Source organism: Mobula birostris, chromosome 1 (assembly GCF_030028105.1).
Source record: "Mobula birostris isolate sMobBir1 chromosome 1, sMobBir1.hap1, whole genome shotgun sequence".
In the NCBI taxonomy this organism is placed as follows: Eukaryota; Metazoa; Chordata; class Chondrichthyes; order Myliobatiformes; family Myliobatidae; genus Mobula; species Mobula birostris.
This window is the reverse complement of record NC_092370.1, coordinates 5,634,139-5,653,676: the sequence shown is the minus strand read 5'-3', so window position 1 is coordinate 5,653,676 and position 19,538 is coordinate 5,634,139. Positions and strand designations below refer to the sequence as shown.

General features: G+C 44.7%; 1 protein-coding gene across 3 annotated transcripts in view; it reads right to left on the bottom strand.

Moving 5' to 3' along the window:
* The window catches only part of rad54b (RAD54 homolog B), a 222,473-nt gene that overhangs the window by 33,016 nt on the left and 169,919 nt on the right, over window positions 1-19,538 (bottom strand). For all 3 annotated transcript variants that reach the window (XM_072251878.1, XM_072251885.1, XM_072251892.1), the window contains 3 exons: window positions 18,269-18,408; window positions 13,757-14,047; window positions 10,525-10,709 (listed from right to left, as the gene is read on the bottom strand). In XM_072251878.1, coding sequence (XP_072107979.1) covers window positions 10,525-10,709; window positions 13,757-14,047; window positions 18,269-18,408 — 616 coding nt within the window. The remainder of the gene's footprint in view (window positions 1-10,524; window positions 10,710-13,756; window positions 14,048-18,268; window positions 18,409-19,538) is intronic.

Sequence of the window (19,538 nt, the reverse complement as noted above, 5' to 3'; positions counted from 1 at the left end):
GTTCAGACCAAAAATCAGAATGAGGAAGAAATGTGATCTAAGTGACTAAAGAGATAATGATGAGCAAACTAGAGGGCCTGAAGGTAGATAAGTCCCCTGGTCCTGATGGGATGCATCCCAGGGTGCTGAGGGAATTGACGGAGGATATAGTAGACGTGTTGGTAATCATTTACCAAAACTCTCTAGACTCTGGGCAGGTCCCGGCAGATTGGGAGACAGCAAATGTCACGCCACTTTTTAAAAAAGGATGTAGACAAAAGTCAGGCAATATAGGCCAGTTAGCTTACCATCTGTAGTCAGGAAAATGCTTGATGCTGTCATTAAGGAAGAAATAGCAAAACATTTAGGAAGGAGTGGTTCCATTAGACAGACATAGCATGGATTCAGAAAGGGCAGGTCCTCTTTGACAAACTTACTGGAGTTCTTTGAGGACATTATGAGTGCAGTGGATAGAGGGGAACAGGTGGATATCGTATACTTGGATTTCCAGAAGGCGTTCGATAAGTTGCCGCACAAGGGACCTATAAATAAGATATGGATGCATGGAATCAGAGGAAGTGTATTGGCATGGATAGTGGTTTGGTTAACCAATAGAAGTTGGTATAAATGGGTGTTTCTCCGGTTGGCAGTCAGTGGTGAGTGGGGTGCCGCAGGGGTCGGTGCTGGGCCCGCAACTGTTTACAATTTACATTGATGATTTGGAAGAGGGGACTGAGTGTAGCGTAGCAGAATCTGCTGATGATACCAAACTAAGTGGAAAAGCAAATTGTACAGAGGATGTGGAGAGTCTGCAGAGGGATAGAGATAGATAGGTTAAGTGAGTTGGCTGAGGTCTGGCAGATGGAATACAATGTTGGTAAATGCAAGATCATCCACTTTAGAAGGAATAATAGGAGAGCAGATTATTATTTAAGTGGTGAAAGATTGCAGCATGCTGTTGTGCAGAGGGACTTGGGAGTGCTTGTTCATGAATCACAAAAAGTTGGCTTGCAGGTACAACAGGTTATTAAGAAGGCAAATGAAATGTTGGCCTTCATTGCTAGAGGGATTGAATTCAAGAGCAGGGAGGTCATGCTGCAACTATACAGGGTACTGATGAGGCCAAACCTGGAGTACTGTGTGCAGTTCTGGTCTCCATACTTGAGGGAAGGATATACTGGCTTTGGAGGCAGTGCAGAGAAGGTTCAACAGGCTGATTCCAGAGATGAAGGGGTTAATCTATGAGGAGAGATTGAGTCGCCTGGGATTATACTCTCTGGAATTCAGAAGAATGAGGGGGGATCTTACAGAAACATACAAAATTTTGAAAGGGACAGATAAGATAGAAGTAGGAAAGTTGTTTCCATTGGTAGGTGAGACTAGAACTGGGGGACATTGTCTCAAGATTCAGGGGAGAAGATTTAGGACGGAGATGAGCAGAAACTCTTTTTCCCAAAGAGTGGTGAATCTGTGGAATTCTCTGCCCAGGGAAGCAGTTGAGGCTTCTTCACTAAATACATTTAAGATACAGTTAGATAGATTTTTACATAGTGGGGGAAATAAGGGTTATGGGGAAAAGGCAGGTAGATGGAGCTGAGTTTACGGACAGATCAGCCATGATCTTATTGAATGGCGGGGCAGGCTCGATGGGCCAGATGGCCGACTCCTGCTCCTATTTCTTATGTTCTTATGTGACTTTGTGGAATGATTGTTAGTGCCAGACGAGATGATTTGAGTATCTCAGATACTGTTGATCTCCTGGAATTTTCACACACAACAGACTCTAGAGTTTACAGAGAATGGTGCAAAAAAACAAAAAAAAATCCAGTGAGCAGCAGTTCTGTGGGCAAAATTACCTTATGTGAGAGGTGAGGAGAGTGGCCAGACTGGTTTAAGCTGATAGGAAGGCAACAATAACTCAGATAATCACACGTTACAACAGTGGGTGTGCAGACGAGCATCGTTAAACACAAAACATGTCGATGGGCTGCAACACAGACCACATAAATACAAGACCAGACAAGCTCGCAGCACGGATAGTACTTGCTCTTGTCATATGGCACCAGCAATCTGTGTTCAATTCCTGCAGCTGTCTGAGAAGTTTGTATATTCTCCCTGTAAATGCGTGGGTTTCCTCCAGGTGCTCCAGTTTCCTCCTTCATTCCAAAGACATAAGGTTAGGGCGAGCAAGTATCTCCACTCTGCCACTCATATATGTGTGACAAATAAAACCAATCTTTAATCTTTATGAGCCTCTGTGGAGCCTCTATATCTGGTAGTGATGTGACCATACATCTATATACAGTACGATCACTCCATTCGAGTATGATGTTCTCCTAAGGGGTTGTCTATTGGTGGCTAGAGAGGCCGATCTGGATCCACACATTCTGGGGGGGGGGTGCAATGTGGGCAAGAGTAAGTGGTGGCTGTGGTCAGTGTTTGGGTCTTTTGGTTGTTCAGTCTCTCCTTTCACAGCTGCTGCTTGTTCTCAGCAGCACAGAGGAGGTCGTTCTCATGTAGAACAGCTCACTCTTGAACAGATTTCCTCCAGGTGTATCTATTGAGTGTAATGTCTTCCCAGTTTTTAGATACCTTGTTGAATTTCTTCAGGCTGAGTTTGATGTTACCTTTGAAGTGTTTCCTTTGCCCACTAGGAGCTTGCTGACCTTCCTTCAAATGCGGGTAAAGGATCTGTTTGGGAGACCATAGGTACAGGAGCAGAATTAAGCCATTTGGCCGATCAAGTCTGCTCCACCATTTCCTCATGGCTGATCCAATTTTCCTCTAAACTCCAATTTCCCGGCATACCCCTTCATGCCCTGACCCATCGAGAATCTATCAACCTCTGCCTTAAATATACATACAAACGCGGCCTCCACAGCCACCTGTGACAATGAATTCCACAGATTCATCACTCTCTAGCTAAAGAAATTCCTCCTCATCTCTGTTCTAAAGGGACACCTCTCTATAATTAGGCTTTGTCCTCTGGTCTTAGACTCTCCCACCATAGGAAACATCCTCTCCACATCCACCCTATCAAGGCCTTTCACCATTTGATAGGTTTCAATGAGGTCACCCCTCATTCCTCTGAATTCTAGTGAATACAGGCCCAAGACCATCAAACACTCTTCATATGACGAGCCATTCAATCCTGGAATCATTTTCATGAACGTCATTTGAACCCTCTCAAGTTTCAGCACATCCTTTCTAAGACAAGGGGCCCAAACCTGCTCACAATACTCCGTGAGGCCTCACCAGTGACTTAAAAAGTCTCAACATTACATCCTTGCTTTTATATTCTAGTCCTCTTGAAAAGAATGCTAACATTGCATTTGCCTTCCTCATCACAAACCCAACCTGCAAATTAACCTTTAGGGAATCCTGCACAAGGACTCCCAAATCCCTTTGCGCCTCAGATTTTTGTATTTTCTCTCCATTTAGAAAATAGTCACACTTTAATTTCTCCTGCCAAAGTACATGACCATATGCTTCCCGACACTATTCCATCTGCCATTTCTTTACCCATTCTCCTAATCCATCTAAGTCCTTCTGTAGGCTCTCTACTTCCTCAAAACTGCCTACCCCTCCATCTATCTTCATATTGTCTGCAAACTTTGCAAAAAAGTCATAAATTCCATCATCCAAAAATATTAACGTATGACGTAAAAAGAAACACCTATCTACATGTTACGTGACCATGGTTCTGTTTACTGTGAGTGCCACTTTAAAACCTAGATGAGGCAGGACTATGATGTCAGTATAACAAGCTGAGACAGACCGCTGGGACTTTCAGTAGAGAGAGAGGGAGAGAGAGAGGGGAAGTTTTGGACCGCAAGCTGCCAGCCGTAGCTTTCTGTAAAAATGCGTAAAGTCTGATACTTTCCCATGCCCACAGGACTGGGATGATTAATGGCACACCGTGCACAATGGATGTGTGACTGTCACTTTGTATGATCCATATGTAGATTTTGTTGGAGTATCCTGTGGTGACCACTCTTGTTAACCCTTACCTGGATTCAGGTGTGTTAAATGGTAACCACTTGTGCGAAGGGATACTCTGTGACTGTCACCTTGTGATATTTCTATGTGGATTTCGGAACGACTCGACGGGTAAGATCTTCGGCGACTGTTACTTCATTTTCCCACTGTGGAACCTGTAGAATTTTTGTGATCTCCTTCTCTTTACATTTTAACATGGATTTACAAATCTCTCCCCTCACTTATTTCGTGGAGTACTGGACCTTTCTAGTTTGCCATCTTAAGACTTTAAGAACTGTTCCTAAGCTTGACGGTTTTGGAGCCACACACACGCATAACACTTAACTTCTGTTTATTTCGTTTAAGTTTCTATATTTTGAGTAGATACTAATAAAGATGGTGGTTTTAACATTAAAACCTGACTCAATTTGTGATCTATTGCTGCTGGTACGTAACATACATCTCTAGAAATATCTAAGAGTCCACTATATATTTGTAGTAATTTGCAAGAGTCTTGAGTGCCATACCAAATCTCATCAAAATCCTACTAAGATATAAAGATGAGGAAGTCTGCCGATGCTGTAGATCCAAAGTGACCCACATAAAATGCCAGAGGAACTCAGCAGCTCAGGGAGCATCTACGGAAATGAATAAACAGTCAACGTTTCTGTCCCAGACCCTTCCTCAGGACTCAGATCTTCTCACTGACTTAAGTTTTACCATGGCTCCTTTGTGCTACAACTCAGTCAAAGGATGTCTCAGTATCAAAGGCAGTCATTTTGAACAGACATCTGGATCTCAGTCCATGTCCATGTTTTGATCAAGGCTGTGAAGAAGCTGCAGCTAAGTAGTCCCAACAAAACCCAATCTGGACAATCAGTGAGTGAGGCAATGGCCAGCTCAGGCACTGGTTGTGCTAGCAAGGGTTTCTTCATGATGGATATTGAGTGACTTAACAGTGAAATACAATGTTGGAAAGTGTATGGTTATGCACTTTGGCAGAAGAAATAAACAGGCAGACTATTGTTTAAATGGGGAGAGAATTCAAAGTTCTGAGATGCAATGGGACTTGGGCATCCTCGTGCAGGATACCCTTAAGGTTAACCTCCAGGTTGAGTCGGTGGTGAAGGCGGCGAATGCAACGTTGGCATTCATTTCTAGAGGAATAGAGTATAGGAGCAGGGATGTGATGTTGAGGCTCTATAAGGCGCTGGTAAGGCCTCACTTGGAGTACTGTGGGCAGTTTTGGGCTCCTTATTTAAGAAAGGATGTGCTGACGTTGGAGAGGGTACAGAGAAGATTCACTAGAATGATTCCGGGAATGAGAGGGTTAACATATGAGGAACGTTTGTCCGCTCTTGGACTGTATTCCTTGGAGTTTAGAAGAATGAGGGGAGACCTCATAGAAACATTTCGAATGTTAAAAGGCATGGACAGAGTGGATGTGGCAAAGTTGTTTCCCATGATGGGGGAGTCTAGTACGAGAGGGCATGACTTAAGGATTGAAGGGCACCCATTCAGAACAGAGATGCGAAGAAATTTTTTTAGCCAGAGGGTGGTGAATCTATGGAATTTGTTGCCACGGGCGGTAGTGGAGGCCAAGTCATTGGGTGTATTTAAGGCAGAGATTGATAGGTATCTGAGTAGCCAGGGCATCAAAGGTTATGGTGAGAAGACGGGGGAGTGGGACTAAATGGGAGAATGGATCAGCTCATGATAAAATGGCGGAGCAGACTCATGGGCCGAATGGCCAGCTTCTGCTCATTTGTCTTATGGTCTTATAATCAGTGACTGATTATGACCTAGTTAAGAGTAGATACCATAGCGGGTCTACTACAGACACAGCCCAGTCCATCAAAGACAAACCCCTCCCCACCACTGAGCATATCTACAAAGGGCACTGCCACAAGAAAGCTGCATCCATCATCAAAGGCCCCCACCACCCAGACCATGCTCTCTTCTCACTGCTGCCATCAGGGTCCCACACCACAGAGTCAGGAATAGTTATTATCCCCCAACCACCAGGCTCCTGAACCAGAGGGGATAGTCCCACTCTCCTCAACTCTGAACTGATTCTAAAGTCTACAGACTCACTTTCAAAGACTCTCCACAACTCATTCTCAGTATTATACTTTTATTTATAGTATGTCTTCTTCTGCACACTGGCTGTTTGTCAGTCTTTGTTTATGTATAATTTTTTTGTAAATTCTATTGTATTTCTTTATTTTCCTGTAACTGCCTGCATGAAAATGAATGTCAAGGTCGTGGATAATGACATAAACACAAGAGATTCTGCAGATGCTGGAAATCCACGGCAACACACACAAAATCCTGGAGGAACTCAGCAGGTCAGGCAGCATCAATGGAGAAGAGTAAACGGCCGACATTTCAGGCCAAGACCCTTCTTCAGGACTGAGAAGAGAGGGGGGAGATGCCAGAAAAAAGGTGGGGGAGGGGAAGGATGCTACCTGGATGGTAGGTGAAACAAGGTGAGTAGGAAAGCTAAAGGGCTGGAGAAGAAAGAATCTGACAGGAGAGGAGGGTGGACAATAGGAGAAAGGGAAGGAGGAGGGGGCCCAGGGGGAAATAATAGGTAGGTGAGAAGTGGTAAAATGCCAGAATAGGTAGTAGAGGAGGAAGGGAGGGGGACGGTGTCATACTGCATGCAGGTATGGTGACATATAAAGTAAAAAGCTTTACGCTACGTCTCTGTCGAAATGTGCAATATGCAATTTATAGTAATTCATAATAAATAGTATGTACAACAGGACAGTCAATATAACACAGAAATACAATTGTATCAGCATGAGTTAATCGGTCTGATGGCCTGGTGGAAGAAGCTGTCTCGGAGCCTGTTGGTCCTGGCTTTTATGCTGCGGTAAACATAAATAGAAACATAAAAAACCTGCAGCATAATACAGGCTCTTAGGCCCATAATGCTGTGCCGAATATGTACTTACTGGATCCACAAAACAAGATCCCCTTGGATCCCATGCTTCCTTACTTTCTCAATAACCCTTGAATGGGGTACCTTGTAAAATGCCATGCTGAAATCCATATACACTACATCTATGGCTCTACCTTCATCAATGTGTTTAGTCACATCCTTAAAAAATTCAATCAGGCACGACCTGCCTTTCACAAAGCCATATTGACTATTCCTAATCATATTATGCCTCTCCAAATGTTCATAAATCCTGCCTCTCAAGATCTTCTCCATCAACTTACCAACCACTGAAGAAAGACTCACTGGTCTATAATTTCCTGGGCTATCTCTACTCCTTTTCTTGAATGTGAACAACACCTGCAACCCTCCAATCCTCCGGAACCTCTCCCGTCCCCACTGATGATGCAAAGATCATTGCAAGAGGCTCAGCAATCTCCTCCCTCGCCTCTCACAGTAGCCTGAGGTATATCTCGTCCAGTCCCAGTGACTTATTCAACTTGATGCTTTCCAAAACCTCCAGCACATCCTCTTTCTTAATGTGTATACGCTCAAGCTTTTCAGTCCGCTGTAAGTCATCCCTACAATCGCCAAGACCCTTTTCCATAGTGAATACTGAAGCAAAGTACTCATTAAGTCCCTCTGCTATCTCCTCCGGTTCCATACACACTTTTCCACTGTCACACTTGATTGGTCCTATTCTCTCACGTCTTATCATCATGCTCTTCACATATTTGTAGAATGCCTTGGGGTTTTCCTTAATCCTGCTCACCAAGGCCTTCTCATGGCTCCTTCTGGCTCCCCTAATTTCATTCTTAAGCTCCTTCCTGCTAGCCTTATAATTTTCCAGATCTCTACCTTTGCCTACTTTTTTGAACTTTTCATAAACTTTTCTTCCCTTCCTGCTAGATTTTCAACAGCCTTTGTACACCACAGTTCCTGTACTTTACCATCCTTTCCCTGTCTCATTGGAATGTACCTATGCAGAACGCCACGCAAATATTCCCTGTGCATTTTCCACATTTCTGCCATACATTTCCCTGAGAGCATCTGTTGTTAATTTATGCTTCCAAGTTCCTGCCCGATAGCTTCAAATTTCCCCTTACTGCAATTAAACGTTTTCCTAACTTGTCTGTTCCTATCTTTCTCCAATGCTCTGGTAAAGGAGATAGAATTGCGATCACTATCTCCAAAATGCTCTCCCACTGAGAGATCTGACACCTGACCAGGTTCATTTCCCAATACCAGATCAAGTACAGCCTCTCCTCTTGTAAGCTTATCTAAATATTGTGTCAGGAAACCTTCCCGAACACACCTAACAAACCCCACCCCATCTAAACCCCTCATTCTAGGGAGATGCCAACCAATATTGGGGAAATTAAAATCTCCCATCATGACAGGCACATCTCCCATTATTGCACAGTTCCAGAACCTCTCTCCCTATCTGCTCCTCATTGTCCCTGTTACTATTGGGTGGTCTTTAAAAAACACCCACTAGAGTTATTGACCCCTTCCTGTTCCTAACTTCCACTCACAGAGACCTGTAGACAATACATCCATGACATCCTCTTTATCTGCAGCCGTGACATTATCTCTGATCAGCAGTTCCATGCCCCCACCTCTTTTACTTCCCTCCCCATCCTTTCTGAAACATCTAAAGCTTGGCACTTGAAGTAACCATTCCTGTCCCTGAGCCATCCAAGTCTCTGTAATGGCCACAACACCATAGCTCCAAGTACTGATCCACGCTCTAAGCTCATCCGCTTTGTTCATAATACTCCTTGCATTAAAACAGACACATCTCAAACCATCAGCTGAGCACATCCCTTCTCTATCACCTACCTATCCTCCGTCTCACACTGTCTCCAAGCTTTCTCTATTTGTGAGCCAACCACCTCTTCCTTGGTCTTTTCAGTTCGGTTCCCAACCCCCAGCAATTCTAGTTTAGACTCTCTCCAATAGCCTGAACAAACCTCGCCGTCAGGATATTGGTCCCCCTGGGATTCAAGTACAACCCATCCTTTTTGTACAGGTCACACCTGCCCCAAAAGAGGTCCCAATGATGCAGAAATCTGAATCCCTGCCCCCTGCTCCAATCCCTCAGCCACACATTTATCCTCCACCTCACTCTATTCCTATACTCACTGTCACATGGCATAGGCTATAATCCCGAGATTACTACCTTTATGGTCCTGCTTCTCAACTTCCTTCCGAACTCCCTATAGTCTGTTTTCAGGACCTCTTCCCTTTTCCTGCCTATGTCGTTGGTACCAATGTGTACCTCGACCTCTGGCTGTTCACCTTCCCACTTCAGGATATTGTGGACGCGATCAGAAACATCCTGGACCCTAGCACCTGGGAGGCAAACTACCATCCGTGTTTCTTTCCTGCGTCCACAGAATCGCCTGTCTGACCCCCTAACTCTGGAGTCCCCTATCGCTGCTGCCATCCTCTTCCTTTCCCAACCCTTCTGAGCCACAGGGCCGGACCCTGTGGCAGAGGCACAACCACTGTTGCTTCCCCCAGGTAGGTCACTCCCCCCAACAGTACTCAAGCAGGAGTACTTATTGTTGAGGGGGACAGCCACAGGGGTACTCTCTAGCATCTGACTCCTGCCCTTCCCTCTCCTGACTGTTACCCACTTACCTGTCTCCCGAGGCCCCAGTGTGACTACTTGCCTATAGCTCCTCACTTTTCCTGACCATCTCCAGTTCCCTAACCCAGTCCTTAAGGAGCTGCAGCTCCATACACCTGGTGCAGATGTGGCCGTCCGGGAGACTGGGAGACTCCAGGACCTCCCACATCTGACACCCAGTACAGGACACCGGCCTCGCAGACATACTTCCTATTCCTGCTCTTCACAAGTAACTTATCTCGCCTCGACCCTCTATCGCCGAAGCCCTATTGAGCCAAAGCCTTGCTACTCTGACTCCCTCTACTCCGACACCCGCTCTATAAAGCTATCTTCTTTTTAAATTCTTCATGCTGGTCTAACTCACTAACGTCCACGCGCCTGTGCGGTCATGCCTTGATCAAACAGCTGAAGAAAAAATGCTCTCCTTTTAAATCCGTCCCGCCAGTCTAACTCGCTGACATCCATGTGCCTGCTCAGTCGTGCCTCGATCAAACTGCTGAAGAAAAAATGTTCTGCTTTTAAATCCTTCCCACTGGTCTAACTTACTGACGTCCACGTGCCCGCGCAGTTGTGCCTCAATCCATGCACTCCTTTTCAAAGTTCAAAGTAAATTTATCATCAAGGTACGTATACGTTACCATATTCACAAACGTTTGTACCTTGAGGTTCATTTTCTTGTGGGCATTTACAATAGAACAAAGAAATACAGTAGAATCAATGAAAAATTACACACAAACAAATTAAGACATCTTCGCCAATCAACCCATGGCAAATGCATTCATACATTTATACAATATTTTTACGTGACTATGCAAAAATATTTCTAAAATTAGATTTTCAGATTGCTGAGGCTTTATAAGACCGCATTTGGAGTATTGTGAGCAGTTTTAGGCCCCTTATCTAAGAAAAGATGTGTTGGCATTGGTGAGGGTCCTCTGTCTGATGGTCTAAGACTCTCAAGAAATAGAAATCCAGCTCCTTTCCCTACCTTTCAGCTGAACTCTGTGCACGAATGCCTACTAAAAGATCTCTCAGTACTTTTAGTTTCCCTGAATCCATGGCAGTGAATACATCTGGTTCACGGTTCATCGAAAATATGCTGGTCAGATCTTTGTAAGGGTTCATGTCCAACGGTGGATCAAAATCGGGATTTATGGAGCAATTTTCATTTCCCTAAGAAAGTGAAGAGACGGGTCATTTATTCCATTTTAATTAATGTGCCAGAAACCAAGATAATTCTTACAGTGCTTCGAAAGCTTTTCTCTGAAGAAATATTGACTCCAAAGTAGCAGGTTACACTGCTCTTCAATACATTATTCTGGGATATATTTCTGAGGTGCACAGACCATAGACGTTACAGCATAGTACAAGCCCTTTGGTTCACAATGTTGAGCTGACTTTTTAACCTACTCTAAGATCAAGCTAACCCTTCCCTCCCACAAAGCCCTCAATGTTTCTTTCATCAATCTAAGGGTTTCTTAAACGTTCCTAATATACTTGCCTCTACCACCACCTCTGGCAGTGTGTTCCATGCACCCACCAATCTGTGTAAAGAACCTAAACCTCTGACATTCCCCCCTCCCCCATACTTTCCTCCAATCACCTTAAAATAATGCCCCCTTGTATTCACCATTTCTGTCCTGGAAAAAAACACTCTAGCTGTCCACTCAGTCAATGCCTCTTATCATCTTGTACACCTCTTTCACTCCAAAGGGAAAAGCCCTGACTCAGTCAACCCTTCTTCATAAGACATGCTCCCTGATCCCAGGCAGCACCCTGGTAAATCTCCTCTGCACCTCTCTAAGGCAAATTCCTCCATTTCTATAAACACAGTACATTTTTACACAACAATTAAACTACTAAGTCATTAAAGTACTTTTTAAATTCAAACTTCTTAAATCAATATTAATCCTCAAGCAGCTATACTCATTCACCTCAATGCAGAATTATCAGAACATTTTTGTGAAGTGAACTCTATTGCAGAAAAAGTATCAAGAAATGGCAGAAATGGTCAATAATAGCACTATAGGGCTATTAATAGAAACATAGAAAACCTACAGCACAATACAGGCCCTTCGGCCCACAAAATTGTGCTGAACATCTCCCTACCTTAGAAATTACTAGGCTTACCTATAGCCCCTGATTTTTCTAAGCTCCATGTACCTATCCAAAAGTCTCTTAAAAGTTTTGTTTTATTAAAACAAAAACTTCATGCCATTTAAAATGTTTCTTCCCCAGGCAGTTAACCTGATCAACCATTCTAGTTAGCCCCCTCCCTACCCCCTCTATCTTTTACCCACTGTCACTGCAGTGCACTGTAAACACTTTAAACCACTTTTTTGTAAAGCTGTTTACATACTGGCATTTACGTATTTAAGGACATTTTATTCCATATCTGTACTTTAACCTCTAACTTTATTTTTTATATAATTATTTACACTTTATATTTGTTGAATGTTGCTGTTTTTGTTGCATGTCACACCCTGACCAACCCACCACAGCAAATTCCCAACACTTGTAAATGTATTTGGTGAATAAAGTTTACCCTTGATCCTTGAAAAAACTGTTAGCGGCTCCTCTGTGTTTTTGTAAACTTTTCTCCATTCCTCGCCTGAATCATGTTGCAATAAAAGTCAAAGGCTCAAATTATTACTTTCACTAACAAACTATTCATCCCTGTTAGGGCCAACAGTTTGGTCTATTCCAGCATTTTGATTTCTGCTGATTTGCTGATGTGATGATAGGCATTTGGAAAAGAAATAGTGTCATAGAGTGATAGAGCACAGAGCACAGAGCACAGAATAGGCCCTTTGGTCCGTCTAGACCACACCGAACCGTTATTCTGTCTAGTCCCATCAACCGGCACCTTCAACCCCCTCCACACCCTTCTCACCTACGTACTTGTCCAAATTTCCCTTGCTATTGCTATCAAGCTCACATTCACCACTTCCACTAGCATCTCATTCCACAATCACACTATCCTCAGAGTCCAAGTTTGGAACTTACCCACTCAGGTGCCCCTTAAATATTTCACCTTTCATCCTTAGCCTGTGACCTCTAATTCTCATCTCAATCTCAGTAGAAAAAGCCTGCTATCTATACCTGTCATAATTTTGTATACCTCTATCAAATCTCCCCTCATTCTCCTACGCAAAGGGAATACAGTCCTAACCTATTCAAGCTTTCCCTCTAACTCAGCTCTGGCAGTTCTGACAACATACTTGTAAATTTTCACTCTATTCTTTTGTTATCTTTTCATGAGCAGAGAGCATTCTGCCAGGTTGCATGATTGAATGGTCCAGAAACTGCCCTGCGGTGGACAGGAAGACTCTACAATGGGTTGTCAAAACTGCCCAACGCATCACCAGCACCAGCCTACCAACCATCAAAGGTGTCGGACAAGGACCAGTAACATCTTGAAGGATCCCACTAACCCTCCTCATGGACTGTTTGTCCCACTCCCATCAGAGAGGACGCTATGCAATATCCATGCCAGGACCACCAGACTGAAAAACTGTTACTTTCCCCAAGCAGTAAGGCTGATCAACACCTCCACCCACTAACCCACCCCTCCACACCCCCAACCATCACTACTGTATCATTTCCTGTCAGTCCAGACACTCCTCTGCCGAGAGTCACTTTGTGAACGTACAATCTGTGTAAAAACTATCTTATGTATTTACATTTATTGTGTTCTTGTATTATTGTGTCCTTTATCTTACTGTGTTTATTTTTTGAGCTGCACTGGATCTATTTATTTTATGTATTTAGAGATACAGCATGAAGTATGCCCTTCTGGCTCTTCAAGTCGTGCTGCCCCCAACAACTACCGTGGCACACAATTCCAGGGACCGAACAGATAATCAAATGGCCAACTAATCTAATCTCTTCTGCCTACACAATGTCCATATCCTTTCATTTCCCTCGCATTCATGTGCCTGTCTAAGTGTCTCTTAAAAGTCTCCAACATATCTGCCTCTACCACCACCAAAGGCAGTGCATTCCAGGCACCCACCACTGTGTGTGCAAAAAAACTTGCCTCTTGTATCTCCTTTGAAATTAACCCATCTCACCTTAAATGTACGTCCTCTGGTACTAGACATTTCAACCCTGGGAGAAAAAGATATTGTCTGCCTCCTCTGACTATGCCTGTCATAATCTTATAAAGATTACTACTGGCTCTTAGGGAGCTGATGCTCATATGCACCTCAAACCAATACCTTTACTGTATTATAGAGAAGCGTAGGGTGATTGCAGAGTTTCTTCAGTAACCCTATGCATATTAAGTGGAGACTGCTATCCAGCGTTCCCTGTAGGAAAGATTTCACTGTGTGAGACGACAGTAGCTTGTGATAGAGTTCGAGCTGCAGCGCAGTGGGGCGGCAGAAGATAATCCATTCAGTCTTCGGAGGGAGGTAATTGTTAATGATGTCCTGTGTGCGCCGAAGTATGAAGAGCCCCGTTAATCGGCATAGCTCCGCTGCCCTTTCTTCACCCAACTGCTTTTCATCCTGCGGACAAAAAGAAATCGCAAATGAGCAAAGGCTGGAATGTTGAGGAGAGAATTCCTGAATTAATGCATTTTCGAACAAGGCTTCATTGTTTATTGTTCAGCTTTACGGGCATTTTTGGCCAAGAAACTGAACAATTGTATAGGTTAAACTTGCAAACACATACACCCGAAACAACTCTATTGTAATATTATTAAATATTTGGAGGCTTGAAAACCAATTTAACACAATCAGATTTGCTTGTAAAATCTTTATTCATGCACTTTTTGCATCATCTTGCTGTTCACCCTCCATTCTGAAGCTAGCCAGTTTGAAGTGCATGTGGGTGGTCCATAAGAGGCATATTATGATCAGAAACTTGATGTCTTTTGTACAATTCCTTTACAAACTCATTGCAGTGGCAAAGAATGGTCAAAATTTAAAGCAGAAAACAAAGATACGCACGAAGAGACTGAAGTTCAGTTTTATCATACAAAGCTGACACTCTGCCTAGTTCTGATACATAGTGGATTTCCCCTGCCTCACCTTAAAAATCAGCAGCTGGTGGCATACTTCTAAGATTAAGATTAATGTTATTTGTCGCATTTCAAATAAAACAGACAGGAAAAAGTGTCACTGGTGTCAACAACCAATCAGTCTGAGTATGAACTGGGGGCAGCCCGCAAGTTTCGTAATGCTTCCAGCACCACCATGATATGCCCACAATTTGCTAATCCTAGTATGTCTTTGGAAAATGGGAGGAAAGCTTCCTTCAGTTAGTCCTGATGAAGGGTCTCGGCCCGAAACGTCGACTGTACCTCTTCCTAGAGATGCTGCCTGGCCTGCTGCGTTCACCAGCAACTTTGATGTGTGTTGCTTGAATTTCCAGCGTCTGCAGAATTCCTCGTGTTTATGATATAATATTCAAGTAGACAAAAGCATACTTATGGAGGGTATGTTGGAGTATGTTGTTTATAAAGGCTTGGAAAATGCTGGAGTGCTTGCAAGGCCGAAGGGCATAACCAGGTACTCATAGTGCCCGGGCGGTGTATTCAATGCAGTCTTCCACTCATCACCTTCCCTAATAAGGACCAGATTATATGCAGTCCATAGGTCTAGTTTTGTGAATACCCACGCTCCAAGGAGCATTTCGGAAGTTGTATTTATGAGTGGAAGGGGTTAGCGACTCTTGGCCATTATGCGGTTTAACCCCCAATAATCAATGCATGGCTGCAGGCTCCCATATTTCCCGAAGCAGAAGCCTGCACCGGCGGGTGAGGTGGAGGACCGAATGAAGCCTGTGAAAAGAGTTTCCTTTATATACTTCTTCATTGCACTTCTCTCTGGGCTTGACAGCATACAATTGATCCCATGGGGGACAAGAACCAGGCAGAGGTCAATAGCACAGTTGTAGGGTTGGTGCGGTGGAAGAGTTGAGGCCTTTCCCTTGCTGAAGAACTCCTCCAAACCCTTGTAGACGGAGGGGATTTTGACCAGTTTGTGTGTTGCTGTCTCCTCCGGACCTTCCTTCGAGGGTGTCTCGAGGCTTCTTAGGTGACGGGTGATTTGACAGACCTCAGAGTCCTCTCCCTACATTCACAAAATTCCCTCATAGAAACAGCGGCTAAATCAAAGTCCAAATCCCCGCTTGCATCCTCAGGCAACAGCAGCGAGGCATTACAGAGGTTCTCTCCCTCACCCCACTCCTCCCCCAGAACAGGCTTCAAGGATCAGTGTACAGGAGTCTCTCCCCTCCTTGAGACCCGGCGGCTGGAAGCATAAGCTTAGCGGCAGGTTTCTCAGACACCTCAGGCACCTCTTTGGACCTTTCCTGAACTAGAAATTCCCTCCCTATAGTTCTATAGGTCCATAAGACATTGGAGCAGAATTAGGCCATTTGGCCCATCAAGTCTGCTCTGCCATTCAATCATAGCTGATCCTTTTATTCCTCTCCTCAGCCCCACACCCCGGCCTTCTCTCTGTAACCTTTGATGCCGTGTCCAATCAAGAACATATCAAGCTCTGCCTTAAATACAACCTGGCTTCCACAACTGCTTGTGGTAACAAATTCCACAAATTCATCACCCTCTGGTTAAAGAAATTTTCTGCATCTCTGTTTTAAATGTATGCCCCTCTATCCTGAGGCTGTGCCCTCTTGTCCTAGACTCCCCCACCACGGGAAACATCCTTTCCAAGTTACCCTGTCTAGCCCTTTCAACATTCGAAAGATTTCAGTGACGTTCCCCCTCATCCTTCTGAACTCCATCGAGTACAGACCCAGAGCTATGAAATGTTCCTTGCATGATAACCCTTTCATTCCCAGAATCATCCTTGTGAATCTCCTCTTAACTCTCTCCAATGCCTCTTGAAAAGTCTGAACCTCTTGAGTAGTCTTGTTCCTTCAGGATCCCGATTTGTCTGCTCTTGAGGACAGGACTAGGTTTCCAGAAGGTCTTAGGTTCCTTCATACTGACAGCCGCCTCCTTATTTGTCATTGGTCAGGGAAGACTCTGGGTCTCGGAATACCATGCAGCAAACAAACTCTCTTACAATGACTGGACCAAGCAATGATTCTCCACTCCTTCCAGTCTGCCGACGGACTATGCTGCGACAGCCAAGGATACCCGAGGATCAGGGGTATGAGTGAAGAGTCAATAACGTAGGAACTAATGTCTTCCACATGATCCCTATCCTCATCTGCAAACCCACTGTCTGTTCCTGAATCTGCCTGGACTGTAGCGGGTGGCTGTCCAGGACTGTCGAAGAAAGCCAGTTCAAGCCCGTCCCTACGCATTGCCCGGGCATGGGCTGGCTCAATTCTCGCAGCGGTATGTCGAATCAACAGACAGTTCTTAAATCCCAAGAATTACCCATTGCCCCAGAGTCCACAAAAGCCTTTACCTGCCTCAGGTTCTTATCCCGGCTATCTCCACCTTTGGCACGAAACCAGAATCCATGGGGTTGGGCGTAGTAGCTGCTACTGTCACAGTCCTCCTGCCACTGGACGGTCTTAGCAGATCTCCAGGTGGCTGTAGCTTTGGACGTTCAGCTGCAGGTGACCTGCTTCACTGCAGTAAAAGCAATCACCTTGACCCCAATGCCGGGACCTCTCATCAGCAGAGTCTAGTGCAACCAACTTGCATGGGTTTGACTGGAACTTGAGCAGGCAACAGGCCGATGATGGCCCAAGGCTGAGGAGTGGAACTGCGATGCGAAGAGACTGGGCTCGGAATGGCTCTCTTCAACCTCCTGAAGTGGTTCCACTTTCGCCCTGTCAGACAATTATCAAAATGGATGGATTGGTCGATCAGAACCTCTAAGTTCTCTGCTGGCTCTCCGAAGGCGAGGGCATCCTTCAGCTCATCTTGGAGTCCTGGTATAGCGCTCTCCTGGGCCAAGGTCTGGATTTCAATCACCTAGTCGGCCACTGACCATCCTCCCTGTTGAATGTGAAATCTTTATCAGCCAGTCCGAGGCTCGCTGGCTCTGGTGGGGTGATGAAACACCTTTCTCCTAGCGTTCATGAATTCCTCCGAATCCAAGCAAATCTCTGACCTACGTTTGCAATGTGCCGTAGCCCAGGCTAGGGTTCTTCCAGACAGAAGAGAGATGATGAAGGCCACCTTGCCGCCCTCCGAAGTGAACCAGGACGCTGGGAGTTCAAATACTAATGAGCATTGTACGAGGAAGCCGCAGCACGAACCCAGATCCCACCGAATCTCTCCAGGGCTGGAAGATTGCACTGCAGAGCAACCAACAGCCTCAACTGAACGACTTTAGTTTCCTCCCAGTAATAGTCTGGCAAACGGCGACCTGGAGGTAATGTATCTCCAGGCTCTTTCTGGAAACTTCCCCGCTGTGGCAGCTGAGGAATTTTCCCAGCTGACGAATGGCTCTGATACCTCTCTGGTTCCACGTTGGCTCAAGTGTACTGTGACGAAAGCCCTTGATGAGGATGGTTTGGACCCAAATGCTGTGGTATCCAAAGCAAGGTATCAAACTGGAACTGAGCACAAAACAAAGGCTAGACAATATCACCAGTAGGTTTATGATTGAGCACCAAACACAGTTCTGATGTTCCTCAAATACTCAATTCTTGGCACTCGAAACATGATTACCAATTAGCAGGACCATCCTGAACCCTTAAAGGGGCCGTGCCAGCTTTCACAGCCAGGCTCGGGACCGTCCATGCCAGTTTAAGAATACTTAAACCATGTTTAAGAATTAACATCTTGTTCACACCTTGGTTGCAGAGGGTTGCTGTGACCGGACGATAGGCTCCTCATAAATCTTTTTGTAAGTGGATGAAGATCCAAGGACACCTGGATTCACAAATTCTACTAGAGAGTAGAACTCCTGAAGATCATTTTGTATTGGAGTACCTGTAATGTAACCAAATTTACTTTGAATATATGATCTATCAAATCTTTACAATGATTGCTTATTGCACACAGATTCCTTATTAATTTATGATTTTTCTTTGTATTTGCAGTTTGTTGTATTTTGCACACTGGTTGTTTGTCTCTGTCGTGTGCAGCATTTCAGAGGTTCTATTGGGTTTGTTTGCATTTACAGTGAATGCCCACAAGAAAATGAATCTCAGCATAGTATATGGTGACACACACAGTACTGTGCAAATGTGTTAGGCACATAGATATGGTATATCTAGGTCGAAGACTTTTGCACAATTCTGTAGTAATTTTATGTATTGCACTCTACTACTGCCACAAAAAAACTAGTTTCATACTGTATATGAGTGATGATAAACCTGATTCTGATACAGGTCTATATTGTGGACTGAGAGTGGGAAGGGGGCAGGAAGAGGGGAATCATGGTTGGGAAAAGGGGAAGGGAGAGGGGAGGGAGCGGGAAGCACCCGAGAGACATTCTGTAACGATCAATAAACCAATTGTTTGGAATCAAATGACCTTGCCTGGTGTCTCAGGCCTGGGTGTGTCTGAGTGATCCAAAGGCATGAAGGTGGCAGGGAAGGAATGCTGGGGCAGGGTGGTGGGTGTAAATGTACATATAAATCAATTAACTTATGCAAGTGCTATAGAACATAGAACACTACAGCACAGTACAGGTCCTTTGGCTCACAATTGTTGTGCCAACCATTTAACCTACTCCAAAATCAAGCTAACCCTTCCCTCCCACACATGTGCTTGCAACACTGTGTGTCCGACAGAGTGATCAGCAGCACTGGGGCTCCACAGGGGACTGTCTTGTCTCCCTTTCTCTTCACCATTTACACCTCAGACTCCAACTACTGCACAGAGTCTTGTCATCTTCAGAAGTTTTTGGATGACTCTGCCATAGTTGGATGCATCAGCAAGGGAGATGAGGCTGAGTACAGGGCTACGGTAGGAAACTTTGTCACATGGTGTCAGCAGAATTATCTGCAGCTTAATGTGAAAAAGACTAAGGGGCTGGTGGTAGACCTGAGGAGATCTAAGGTACCGGGGACCCCTGTTTCCATCCAGGGGGTCAGTGTGGACATCGTGGAGGATTA